At 49.3% G+C, this 13,986-nt stretch overlaps 2 protein-coding genes across 8 annotated transcripts in view; one reads left to right on the top strand and one right to left on the bottom strand.

Annotated features, from left to right (window-relative positions):
• The window catches only part of DEPDC5 (DEP domain containing 5, GATOR1 subcomplex subunit), a 205,490-nt gene that overhangs the window by 18,043 nt on the left and 173,461 nt on the right, over positions 1 to 13,986 (bottom strand). The window contains exon 49 of one of the 7 annotated variants that reach the window (XR_012089471.1): positions 7,885 to 11,664. The exons of 5 other annotated variants lie outside the window; for them this stretch is intronic. The gene's annotated coding sequence lies outside the window, so the exon portion shown is untranslated. Of the gene's footprint in view, positions 1 to 7,884; positions 12,446 to 13,986 lie in introns of those variants that run through there. One more of the 7 variants, XR_012089470.1, reaches the window with a different exon arrangement.
• LOC103223202 (chromosome 19 C22orf24 homolog) lies at positions 140 to 6,285 on the top strand. The gene is given in 3 exon segments (XM_007975550.3): positions 140 to 1,808; positions 1,810 to 1,864; positions 5,357 to 6,285. Coding segments are annotated over 3 exon segments (687 nt in total). The 5' UTR covers positions 140 to 1,508; the 3' UTR covers positions 5,689 to 6,285.

Below are 13,986 nucleotides of genomic sequence, written 5' to 3' on the forward strand. Positions count from 1 at the left end.
CCTGTAATCCCAGCTACTCAGGAGGCTGAGACAGGAGAATCGCATAAACCTGGGAGGCGGAGGTTGCAGTGAGCTGAGATCATGCCATTGCACTCCATCCAGCATGGGCAACAGAGTGAGGCTCCATCTCAAAAAAAAAAAAAAAAAAAAAAAAGCCAGGCATATTGACTCACGCCTGTAATCCCAGCACTTTGGGAGGCCAAGGTGGGTGGATCACCTGAGGTCAGGAGTTTGAGACCAGCCTGACCAACATAGTGAAACCCCATCTCTACTAAAAATACAAAAATTTAGCCGGGTGTGGTGGCGGGCACCTGTAATCCCAGCTACTCGGGAGGCTGAGGCAGGAGAATCGCTTGAACCCCGGAGGCAGAGGTTGCAGTGAGCCAAGATCACGCTGTTGCACTCCAGCCTGGACAACAAAGCTCAAAAAAAAAAAAAAAAAAGAATTCTTCACCTGCATCCCACCCAGAGCCAGTGGTCACGACTGCTCCTCACGTGGGACTGCATTTCTAAAGCATTGCCAGAACCCTCCACCAGAGCCCAGTGAATAGATGACCCAGAAAAGGCACGTCCTGGTTTTTTTTGTTTTGTTTTGTTTTTCCCCCTCTTGGATACTCTGAGACACTCTGAGCTGCTAAGAAGTCTGGACACCAAGGGACCTATTACAAAGGAGACATGATATTGTTCTGGAGAGATGGCATTTGCAATGTTGGCATGGTTACCATCTTGAGCTGGAGTAGCCGCCTGTCCACAAATTATTAATGCCACCCAGACAGAATTTTAACTTTTTCTCCCACTGTACCACCTGCAGTCAAGGTGACCTTATTGACCCAGCCAATGATAATAAAACCACTAGCAATAACATAGACAGACAGCGGCTCTTGTTTTTTAATCACTTACCCTCTGCCTGATTTGAGGATGAACACTTTACTCTCATATTATCTCCCCACATCCTCACTTGGAAGGAGGCTGTTAGCCCCACTATATGGATGAGGAAACTGAGGCCTAGAAGAGTCGGATTCTTGCAGTCATCTGAAGCCTTCCCCACTCACCTCCACTTTGCACTATCTACTTTGACCCCAATATCCTTTTGCTGACACCAAATCTCACCCCCAGCTTAACTAAGAGCATCCTGAGCGCAGAGATTTCAGGATCATCTAGAGCCTTCCACCCCTTTCAAAGCCCGCCTTGGAAGCAAACCAGCACCCAAGGCAGCTTTTGGCATTAAGAAGTGCGAAAATGTCCTGTTAGCTGCAATCTGTGAGCTGGTTCTATGAGCTAGTGGAGCTCAGAGCCCCAGTCCCAGCGCCCGCCCCCCACCAGCTTGTTCAGAGGAGCTCAGCTCTGGGGGAGAAGGCAAAGCCAACACCTATTGAGTTGCAGTTAAAATGAGGGCGAAAGAGGCTTTTGTTTCAGTTCTGCAGATAGTCTGGGAGCTTGTGTTTCTTAGCAAGAACTTTCTAGATCTTTTGGCTTGAACCATCTGAATAACTGCCTCAAGCTTTCACATGGTTCCCACAGGGTGGGCTGGGGTGGGAGGGGCTGTTGTGCATGGTCCGGGAAAGCTGGAGAAGGCTGTTGCTTCACCCCGAGCCTTGGATTTCTTATCTGTGAAATGAGAGGCTGCAATGATGAATGGCAAAGTACCTTTTTTTTTCAGCTCTGAGAGTCTAGGATATTTCACCATTGGAAGACCAGCAGACAATGTCATGACAACTCAAGAGGATACAACAGGGTTGCTTCAAAAGACAAGTGTTTGGACCATGTCAAGACCTGGAGTGAAGAAGGTAATGAACTCCTACTTCATAGCAAGCTGGCCATGGGCCAGCAGTTTGCTACTACGCTGTCTCTTGGTTAAGGCAAGGTCAGAATTGTTTTGATTTTACAGATGAGGAAACTGAGTCCCAGGGAGGTTAAGTGTCTTGCCCAGCTACAGCACCTCTAGAGAGCAGGGGCTCTGCTCCATCTTCACCATTCTTCCCACCACTGCCCCTGACCTTCAGAGAGCCTGAGAACATTCTTTTAGCTGTTGAGCTATGAGCATAACTGTCATCAGCTGCTGCTGAAACTGTACCCTGGGAAGCAAGGGAGAGGGTCGCTGAATTTTCACCATGGTTCTCTGCCAGGCAACTAGGCTAAAAAACATCTTTTTCTCCCCAGTATGTTAGTAGGAGGCAAGCAGATTGTTATAGCCTTCTGTCTTCTTGTAGATAATGGTGGCAGGCTGGCCCCGACTCAGGAGATAAAGAGATCTGAGAGGACCATAGCCACATGAGAAGGCCGACTTCTGTAGGAGGCTGGCTGGCCTCTGCAGAGACAGCACTGAGCTGCCCCTGGGGTCGTGGGTAGGACCCATTTCCTCTTTAAAGATATAAACTCCTCTACCTGGCCTTTCATAACCTGCCCCTGGCCCATCTTCTCAAGGTCATCACCCACTTCCTGGACACACTAGGCCCACCAGGTTCCCAGACTCTGCCCATGAGTTTCCAGAATGTTCTCTCCCATCCCTCCACCTCATTCTCTGCTTCTTACACTCCTTTAATACCCACTGAAATCTTAGCTCCTCTAAAGAGGAGGTAAGTTTCTCCAACTTAGAAGTGCTCTCGCCTTCCACCTACTCCCACTGTGACTCTGGTATCCATTGTCTGCCTAGAGTGACACTGGTAGGAATGTCTGTGACTTGCTACTGGGCATCAAGCACTATGTTTTGTCATTTAATGTAGTATAAGGTCTCATTTAATCCTCATGGGAGCTATTCCTCTTACACCCATTAAACAGATGGAAAAATTAAAGCTCAGGGAGGCATCCTCTTACCCAAAGTCACGCTGCTATTAAATGAAGAATTAGGATTTGAACCCAGGTCTTTCTGACTATAAGGTTCACACTCTTTGTTACATACATCTTCTGCTTCCCACTTCCTTAGGAGGCAGCCCTGTCCTTTGTAATAGACTGTAAGCACTGGAGGATGGGGCCTGTGTTTCATTTACCATCTGAGCCCCTGGGATGCCTGGCTGAGTGTCCTGGATCCAGGCACTGCTCCATGAATGCTAAATTGAATTCAGTTACACCTTCTGCGTATTACAAAACTCCCATCACCAGAGCCCCCTTTGTGAGTGGCCAAGATCTTTTGTCCTCTCCCCTTCCACCCCAGGAAGGGGAACACCTGAAATCAGCTGACAGCTAACATTAAGTGACAGCTGAGTGAAAGGCAAGAAAAGGGAGGGAGCAAGGGGGAAGGCAGGCAGGATTGCAGGAGCCGGGAGGGAGCCCAGAGAAGGAGGAGGGCTGTCCTGTTGAATCTGGCCAGCATGCAGCTATTCAGAGTACAAGATATGGAGTTACCAGACCCAGCCTCAAATCCTAGCTCTTCTATAGTAGCTGGGGAAACCCAGGCAAGTTGTTGGACCTCTCTGAGTTTCAGTTTTCTTTTCCATAAAATGGGCATGTTGGAGGTGGGGTGGAGGGGGGTGGGGGAGAATAAAAAAGGGCATGTCACTGTCCTCAGTAAACCTCTTCATTCAGGAGGAATGAGGCTGTGTCTGAGGGAGGGAGGGAGTGCTGCCTACTGGGCTGTTACCTACTTTAAATGGGGACAGTTGGAGGACCAGCTTAACCTGAAATGGCTTCCCCATGAAGTCATTGAGCCCTGAAGGCCTGGGGCAGCAGGGAACTCACAGAATCACAGGCCCATAATAAAGATGTTGGAGACAATTCAGTTTGGCTTTCTTACTCCAAGAGGCAGCACAGCATGGTGGACTGATGGCCAGCTCTGCCAGCAACGGGCTATCCCCAAATCCTGGCCCCCACTTGGTAATTGTGTAGCCTTGTGCATGCCACTTTGTCCGTCTCAGACCACTGGTTCCTTTTTTTTTTTTTTTTTTTTTTGAGACAGTGTCTCGCATGTTGCCCAAGCTGGAGTACAGTGGCGTGATTTCAGCTCACTGCAAACTCCGCCTCCCAGATTCAAGCAATTCTCTTGGCCCAGCCTCCTAAGTAGCTGGGATTACAGGCATGTACCACCATGCCCGGCTAATTTTTTCTATTTTTTGTACGGACGTGGTCTCACTGTGTTGGCTAGGTTGGTCTCAAACTCCTGACCTCAAGTGATCCGCCTGTCTCAGCCTCCCAAAGTGCTGGGATTACAGGCATGAGCCATCGCACCTGTCCTGGTTCTTCATCTTTAATATGGAATTTAAAGTAGTTCCTTTGCCACAGCACTACTGGGAAGATGAGAGACCCAGACAATAACAGCTGGTCATTCAGCTGGCCCTGTGGGAACTGAGGCTCAGAAAGGGAAAGTAATTCACCCACAGTCACACAGCAGGTTAGTGAAATCAAGCCTATGCCCAGGGCTCCCAAAGCCCAACCCTGGGCTAAGCATCAGACAGCTGTGGCCTTACCACAAAGAAGGCTGAGACTACCCTTGGACATGCAGCCAAGGAACTCATACTGGGAAGCACTAGTGGGATTCTGTCTCTCACTGAGCTGAAATAATTGCTTGGGTTGCCTGTGGATAGAGTATGGCAAAAAGCCCAAGTCAGAGCCTGTGGTCACATGTCCAACTTGGGGTCTAATCCACAGTATAACCCTGGCCATGTCGGGTCACCTCTCTGACCTTTCTGAGCCTCAGTAGTTTCTCTGCTTACAAAATGAGGGCAAGAATTCCTGGCAATGCAAAGGAATCATATAAAACACAGACTATTTCTTTTCTTTTTTCTTTTCTTTTTTTCTCTTTCCCTTTCCCTCTCTTTCTTTCTTTCTCTCTCTCTCTCTTTCCTTCCATCCTTCCTTCCTTCCCCTTCTTTCTTTCCTCCTTTCTTTCCTTCCTTCCTTTTTTTTTTTTTTTTTAGACTAGGTCTTCCTGTGTCACCCAGGCTGAGTGCAGTGGCACAATCCTGGCTCACTGCAGCCTTGACCTCCTGGACTCAAGTGATCCTCCCACTTCAGCCTCCCAAGTAGTTGGGACTGACTACAGGTGTGCACCACTACACCTGGCTAATTTTCTATTTTTTATAGAGACAGGGTCTCAATATGTTGCCCTGGCTGGTATTGAACTCCTGGATGCAAGCGATCCTCTCGCCTCAGCCTCCCAAAGTGCTGGGATTACAGGTGTGAGCCACCATGCGTGGTCCGGAGCTATTTTCACAGCAGTTACTCCTGAGCCACTGGGCACCTCACTGTGCTGTTGCTAGCAACGGCTTCATTTGGTCCTCACAACAACCCTGCATGGTGGGAACCTACTTTGTAGATAAATGGCTAGGAACAGGTAGAACCAGGATCCGAGCTCAAAAGGTATTCTCTATGTCCGTTCTCTCACCCCTCCTCTTTCCCTACCTAACTTGGGCTCCTTCTTCAGGTTTCAGTATCACCCTGACCTCTTTTGGAAGGATCCCTTGGCCTCAGGCTGGAGTAGGCACCTGCCCTAGCCCACAGAGCTGGGTTTCTCCCTTTCTTCAACCACACAGGGAGCACCACTATGCAAAGACCTCATCACGTTCACAGCCGTCTCCCCAGAGCCTTGCACTGTGCTTGGCATACAGCAGGTGCCCAGTAAATACCTGCCAAATGACTGAATGCATCTCGCCAGCCTCAGGATGCCACCAGGCCCTGAGGGAGCCAGGAAGATCAGAGGAAAGCTTTTGGATTCCTGCCACGCCTCACATTAGCAGCATCTTCCCCGAGTCCTGACAGCCAGCCTCCTGGGACACCATTTGAGCCAGCTGAATTCCGGTCACTGCTTCACCTTGGAAAGGCATCCGCAGCCCTCACCAAGCAGCCCCGTAATTGACGTCACAGTGGGGCCAGGAGCTGCCCTGTTAATATTTTATGTGGCCTTCACTGCGGCAAAATGCAGCCTCCAAGAGCTGGAGGGGCCATGCAGAGTCTCCGTGGGGTTGTGAGGAGGGCACAAATGGGAAAGGGCTTCATAAACTATAAAGCTCCCAACAGATGAGCATCATTGACCCATTTCAGTCCCTGGCTTAACTCAGAAAGAGCCGGGGCTGCACATGCCTGCAGTGGAACAAGAAGACTGCTGACCGAGCCCGAGCACTAAATCAATGGGGGATTAGGGGCTCCTGGGTACATTTCATGGAGACAGGGGGAGGGCAGAGCACTGGTGCCAGCCAGACCTGGACTCCACTCCAGGTTTGCCCCCCTGCACAGCTGTGTGACTGGGTCAGCAAATGGACCACTGAGCCTCAGTCCCCCTTATCTGTGAAATGGGGATGATGATTTCCTTGTAGCACTGCTGTGAGGATTCAATAAAACGAGTGATGCCGAAGACCTAGCTTCACACATCGCAGGCTGTCAACACAGGCTGAGACCCTTCTCCAAAACCAAGCCTGGCACCTGAGGTTGGAGAGAGGAGATGCGGGGCCCTTTCAGGCATTCATCGGGCAGAGTGATGGCGGGAGGGAAGAAGGAGCAAGGAGGCACAGGAAGGATGATCTGGGAGCCAGGCATCTCAGGTTTGGACTTTTCACCCTGGTGGGCCCACGCCAGGAGAAGTATCAGAGAGAGGATGGGGGGGCGCCCCAGGATGGGTGGAGGGCCCCGGAAGCAGAAGCAGAAGGGCCCTCATGGACAATCTCTCTGATCCTCTGGCCCCTTCGGCAGATGAGCATCCGGGAGGGAGCAAACCATGCCAGTGGCTCACACAGCAGAGCTAGGGTCTCACTGGCCTGCAGCCCTCTGGGGCTTCATTAGCTGGGGTTTATCCAAGGCCACATGCCTAGCTGGGGAGGCAGATGTGTTGGAAGACATGATGCAATGGCCCCATTCCTGGTGGTGACCTCCACTTCTTTGGCCTGGACAATAGGAGGAACCTCATCCCCCGCCCCTTCCTGGTCTCTCTCCAGTCTATTTTCCCATGAATCCTGGGAGCTTCCCAAAATGTAAATCTGACCTTGTCCTCACCCTGCTTAAAACCTTTCCATGATCCCACACTTAAGGTCTCCAGAGAAAATACAGGAGGCTCAGTTAAAACTGAATTTCAAGCTGGGTATGGTGGCACACACCCATAGTGCTACTCAGCAGGCTGAGGCAGGAAGATCGCTTGAGGCCAGGAGTTTGAGGCCAGGAGTTTGAGGCCAGCCTGGGCAACATAGTGTAACCCTGTCTTTAAAAAAAAAAAAAAAAAAAAAACTTCAGATAAACAATGAATAATATTTTAGTATAAGAATGTCCCAGATATTGCATACACATGCTACAGAAATTATTTGTTGTTCATATGAAATCCAAATTTAACAGGACAACCTATATTTTAATTTGCTAAATCTGGTGTTCCTACATACATTGCCCTCAGGAAAAAGGACAAAGCCTTTTTTTTTTCTTTCTTTCTCTTTGAGATGGAATCTCAAAAGCCTGTCACCCAGGCTGGAGTGCAGTGGCACCATCTCGGCTCACTGCAAGCTCCGCCTCCCAGGTTTAAGCATTTCTCCTGCCTCAGCCTCCTGAGTAGCTGAGACTGCAGACGCACACCACCATGCCCAACTAATGTTTGTATTTATAGTAGACACAGAATTTCACCATGTTGGCCAGGCTGGTCTCAAACTCCTGGCCTCAAGTGATCTGCCTGCCTTGGCCTCCCAAAGTGCTGGGATTACAGGTGTGAGCCACCACACCTGGCCAGGATAAAGGATGAAGTCTTTAGTTAGCCCATGAGACCAGTTTGGCCCTGAGCTCATCCCTCCGCTCTCTTCCATATGGACCCTCTGCTTCAGACACAGCTTGTTGCCTTTACTTGAGAAACTCAAGCCCTCCTTCCCCTCTCTGTCCTTTGCAGATGTCCTTTCATTGGAACCCTCTTGGTATCATCTCCTCCCAGTGCCCCACAGTACTTGACCTGACTCATCCTCAGGCCTCTGAAGCATCATCACTTCCTTTCGAGGCCTGTGTTGTATCTGCTCTGTGTGGAGGAGTGCCTCTCTCTGTCTGTCCTGTTCACGTGAGGTACGGCAGGGGTTCCGCAAACATTTGTTGCAGTGAATTACTAAATTCCACAGCCCCTTACACTTTTCCTATCAACAGTTTCCCCTCCTTCAGCCAAATCCTGTGTGCCCCTCAAAGCCCTGTTGGAACCCTAGCTCCTCCAGGCCTTCCCTGAGCCCCATAGACTTCCCTGTGGGGAGGACTCCCTCAGAAGCTCTTTTCTTCTGAGATGCATCTGGTATGTCTCAGTCACATCTGGGGCAGCATCAACAATCTTTTTATCCCATAAGCTTGGCAAGATCAGCAACCCTCAGACTCCCCTGCTATGACCTGTGGTGGTGAGCACTGTGTCTTCCTGACAGACAGTGCTTCTCAACAAACCCTGGTGAGCTTGGGGGAAGCCAAGCTGAGCTCCTGTATTGGCCTCTCCTCCCTGCCACTGGCCAATAACCAAAATCCTAACCCAGCCCTGAAGCAAAGCATCTTACATCCTGTATTCCTATAAAGGAGGCAGGGAGACATCCTTAGTTCCCACTTTATAGGACAGGAAACTAAGGGAGTAGGGGAACCCATTTGTATTAGGGTTCTCTAGAGGGACATAATTACTGGCATGTATATATGTGTATATATATGTGTATATGTGTATATATATGTATATGTATATATGTGTATGTGTATATATATGTATATATGTGTATATATGTATATGTATATGTATATGTGTGTGTATATATGTGTATGTATATGTATATGTATATATAAAGGGGAGTTTATCACAAGGTCCCACGATAGGCTGTCTGCAGGCTGAGGAGCAAGGAGAGCCAGTCCAAGTTTCAAAACTGAAGAACTTGGAGTCCGATGTTTGAGGGCAGGAAGCATCCAGCACAGGAGAAAGATGTAGGCTGGGAGGCTAGACCAGTCTCTCGTTTACATTTTTTCTGTCTGTTTATATTCTAGCGCTGATTAGATGGTGCCAACCCAGGTTAAAGGTGGGTCTGCCTTTCCCAGCCCACTGAGTCAAATGTTAATATCCTTTGGCAACACTCTCACAGACATACCCAGGATCAATACTTTGTATCCTTCAGTCCAATCAAGTTGACAGTCAGTATCAACCATCACACCATTGTTCAAGGCTCAGGTCTCTGGATGCCATCCTACCCCAGGGTCTTTGCACCTGCTCTTCCTCTGCCTGGAACACTCTTCCCAGAGATCTTGACATGGATGATGTCGCAGATTAAAGATGGCCACATAGGCCAGGTGTGGTGGCTGACACCTGTAATCCTTGCACTTTGGGAGGCCAAGGCAGGAGGACAGCCCCAGGCAGAGTTCAAAACCAGTCTGAACAGCATAGTGAGACCCCATTGCTACAAAAAAATAAGAAATAAATAGCCAGGCAGGGTGGCACACTCCTGTAGTCCCAGCTACTCAGGAGGCTCAGGTGGGAGGATCACTTGAGCTGAGGAGTTTGAGGATGCAGTGAACTATGATTGTGTTGCTACAGTTCTGCTTGGACAACAGAGCAAGACCCTATCTCTACAGAAAAACAGTTTTTTAATTAACTCGGTGTTGTGGTGCATGCCTACTCAGGAGGTCAAGGCAGGAGGACTGTTTGAGCCTGGGAGCTTGAGGATGCAGTGAGCTATGATCGTGCCATTGCACTCCAGCGTGGGAAATGGAGTGAGACCCTGTCTCAAAAAATTTAAAAAAAAAAAAAGATTTCATACTAATCACAACTTTGGTACACTTCAAAATCATTTTTGTTACTATCTGCAATGTAGATCATGTCTCTTTTCATGTAAAATATAATATAAATTTATAAATTTATAAAATACAAAGATGGAGTTTCACCATGTTGGCCAGGCTGGTCTTGAACTCCTGGCCTCAAATGATCTGCCCACCCTGGCCTCCCAAAGTTCTGGGATTACAGGTGTGAGCCACCACACCCGGCTGATCATGTCCCATAAGTAAGGCCACAAATATTTTGCTGCTACCCCCACATCAAGAAGTGGCATCCCTTTACCTGCCCTTTGAATCTGGGCAGGGCTTGTGACTTGCTCTGACAACAGAATGTGGCAGAAGTGACCCTTTATGAGTTCAGGAGCCTAGGCCTCAAGAGACCTTGCAAGCTTGTGCCTTCCCCCTCTTGGAATGCTGCTCCTAGGCCACCACATAAGGCAGCTGGTCTACCAGCTGGAGGATAGGAGGCCATGTGATAGGGATCTGAGACACCGTGGCCAACAGCCAGCGCCAACCACCAGATGTGTGAGCGAGGCCTTCTTGGACCTTCCAGCTCAGCTGTGACTCCAACTGAATGCAGCTGCAAGTATGACCAGGAGAAACGGGCAGAGGAACCACTCAGGCCAACCAGACTCATGAAAATGGTTGTTGTAAGCCACTAAGTTTGGGGGTTTGTTAGGCGGCTATAGATAACCAAGACAACTGCCTCCTCATTCAGGTGCCTGCTCCCTTCCCCTTCAGTCCCTTCCCTCCCCGCTCAAACCCCCATCAATTGCTGTTTATGCCATTATCCTGTTTCATCCTGTCCAAGGCATTTATCACTGTCTGAAACCATGATGTATTCACTTATGGACCTGCAGTGCATTTCCGCCACGAGGCTGCAATTTCCATGAGGGCAGGGGCCAGAATGGTTTGTTCCCTGCCATCTCCCTCGAGCCTGTGTGTGTGGTGTCTGGCACAGAGAAGCTGCTGTAATTGTTGTTGATGGAGAGATCGTGTGCCTGCCCCTTGCTGCTGTGGTGCCTAGGGGAGCAGCGTGGCAGGTGAGAGCTCCTGCCTGGTCGTGTCTTCCAAAACCGGTGCCCTTGGGAGGGCAGGAGGGCAGGCCAGGTGGCTGGGTTGTTTCAGGGGCAAGAGATTCAGGGAGCCCAAGGTGAGTAGAAAGAAAAGGAAACTGCCAAAACGTTCATTTTCAGCAGGGGCTTAGATTCAGGCCAAGGAAGTTACTAGGGCTTCTCTTCTCCAGGTCAGCTGCGAATTGCCAGCAGCCCAGCCACGCCCTTCTGCAAGATCACCAAGCTGAGAAACTGGGCAATGGGAGGGAGTGTTGGGGACACCGAGTCACTTCCCAGGGGCCAACTATTTCCAAGTCCCTCAGAGTCCTCAGAGTCTGCTTTTTCCAGTGCCAAGGAATTGGTCCAGCAGCCACAGCTTCAGTTGAAGAAAAAATGCATACCCAAGAGAAAAAGAATCAGCTCCCGGGTGCCTTCTTTTTCTCCTTTTTTTTCTTTTTCTTTTTTTATTTTTTTGAGACAGAGTCTTGCTCTGTCACCCAGGCTTGAGTTCAGTCGTGCGATCTTGGCTCACTGCAGTCTCCACCTCCCAGGTTCAAGTGATTCTCCTGCCTCAGCCTCCAGAGCAGCTGGAATTACAGGCACGTGACACCACTCCTGGCTAATTTTTTTATTTTTAGTAGAGACGGGGTTTCACCATGTTGGTCAGGCTAGTCTCCAACTCCTGACCTTGTGATCCACCTGCCTCGGCCTCCCAAAGTGCTGGGATAACAGGTATGATCCGGGTACCTCTTTAAGCTACCATTCTGCATTCTGTGGGAGCAGAGACAGCATCACCATGGTTCAAGCCAGGCTACTTTCAAGTTAGGTGGACCTGTGTTGGTATTACGTCTCCATGACTGTGTGACCTTGGGGATGTGACTTGACCTTCCTGAGCACCAGTTTCTGCATCTATTAGGATTGGACAGTGAAGGCCGAACTCCTAAGGTTGTGATGAGAATTTAATGAGAGCATGCATGCCCAGCACAGCTTCGCGCACACAGAAACGGTAAAACCGATTGTAGGTAAGCTACAAGATTGTAGAAGCTTAACTTCTTCACCTGTTGGCACATGGGGGTTGAGGGGAAGAGCAAGGTTTGCAGTTAAATGCAGACCCTTCCTGGAGACCAGGGCCACATTTAGGGGTTGCCTGGCCGAGACTAGGACTATGGTATGAATCCTTGGTCCACAATAGACTGCCTGATTCTAACTGGCTTCTCTAACAGATGAGATGACCACTCAGAGAAGCCCTCAGAGGGCCTCCAATCCTCCTGGAACCCCACTGGTATAGATAGGTCAGTGGTTTGGAGGTAGAGCCCTGACAAGGATTCAGAAGGCCTGGGTTAAAGGCCCAGCTCTGGCACTAATGTGCTGTGTGACATGGAACAAATCATTTGCCTTCTCCGGGCTCTAGTGTCCTCATCTATAAAATGGGTCATTCATCTCTGACTTACCGAACTCATAGGGTTGTTGAGCTGATGAGCTAATTTAGATGAAAGAGTGCTTTGAAATGCATTTGCTGTTTGGTGAATAAAAAGGGGATATATATTAAAACTGAAAGGACCCCTGGATTCTCTAGCAAAGCCCCTCTAAAGCCTTTAAACCAGGCAATATAAATATGAGTTCAAACCCTGGCTTTTATTAGTAACTTGCACGACTTTGGGCAAATGAGTTAACCCCTGGCACTGCTAGTGGTATGATTTTTCTTCTGAAAGATGCAGGACCTGTGGAGCAAGAAAAGGCTGGAAGAAGCTACAAGATACAGGGTAGACAAGATGAGGAGGAGAAGCCCACCAGCCCCTAAAACCCCTGGGCAACCGGTGGTGGGGAGGTCCCCACCTGACTGTGAGCTTAGGTGGGGGCTACCTGTTCCTCTTTCCATCCCCCATAAGCAGTCCTCTGGATCTCAGCCCACCCCAGGTAGATGGTGACTCAAGTTGTTCTGCAGGGACTGGTCCCCCTGCCTCTGTTACCATGGCACTGCAGCACAGCCTGGCCAATCAGGAAGGAGATGAGTATCTGAGTCTCTGTTGCTAAAGCTGGAGCAGGACACCTAGCCAATGGGAAGGGCAGCAGAGTGGAGCCACCATGGAAACCTCAGCAATGAGGTTCAAACCATGTTTTTTGTCTCTATGTCTCATTTTCAGGAGGTGGGCTGGGTTTTCTGCATTCCTTTTTTTTTTTTGCAAAGAGCATCTTGCAACCCCAAGAGGATATTCAGGAGTCACGATGGGGTGCATAACAAGAAGAACCTTTGAAGAGTCAGAAAGGACTCAAACTCAGCAGGGCACAGCTTCAGATGAATTATTCCCCCAGATGCTCAGCATCACCTGTGTTTATGATCTTAGCTCATCCCCACAGCTCTACCTAGCCCCATCTGTCCTAGGAAATAACTGCAGACTGCAGAAAAATCCCCACCCCAAAGTAAGAAAAGGAATGTGGGGTCACCTCCTTATGCCCAATAGCTTTGTGGCTTTGGACAAACTCCTTAACCTCTCTTCCTGCAGGCAAAGTAGTGGAGTAGCATAGAGACATGGGGCAGACACAGGGGCTGCCCCAGTGTAAAATTAGAAGATTGGGAAAATGGGCTCTGTGATTCCTTTCAGATCTCACATTCTAGACTTGATGCTTTTTCACCTTCAGGCTCTGGATAAAGTGGATCTACAAGAAATAACTTCCCAAGGAGGAGTCCTGTAAATAGTATGAGTGGATAAATAAGACGCAGGCTGCTTTTTGCCATGAAATTGCCAGACAAGGAGGGATGTCTGTTTCAGAGCCCCAGGCCACGGGACTGTAGTCACACAGCTACCTGCATGCAGAGCCCAGAGTAGAAGACCTAGATCCCTTTACCCTGTATCATGCAATCTTCTTAAACCAGTCTCCTTATCCTTGGGTGGGCAATCAGGGAGCTGTGTACGCCCACACCTCCAACACCCTTTATTTTGCAAACACAGGCATAAAAACAACTGCAAGGGAAAGTGTGTCCCACCCCTTCCCCACTCCCTTCTGGCTTTCTTTCTGTTGCTTGGCAACAGTTCTATCCAGAAACCTGGGTGTCATCCTGGATAACTCCCTCACCCTTATCCTTCCCATAAAACCCATGGCCCAATCACGTCCGTTTTATCTCCTAAATGGCCCCCAAGTCCATCCACTCCTCCCCTCCCCCATCACCTCCCCAGTCCAAGGTTCCATCATGAATTTCCTGGACATCTACACTGGCTTCCCACAGGCCTCCGGCTTTCACACTTGCTCATCCCATCCCCCG

The sequence above is a fragment of the Chlorocebus sabaeus genome, chromosome 19 (genome assembly GCF_047675955.1).
Source record: "Chlorocebus sabaeus isolate Y175 chromosome 19, mChlSab1.0.hap1, whole genome shotgun sequence".
In the NCBI taxonomy this organism is placed as follows: domain Eukaryota; kingdom Metazoa; phylum Chordata; class Mammalia; order Primates; family Cercopithecidae; genus Chlorocebus; species Chlorocebus sabaeus.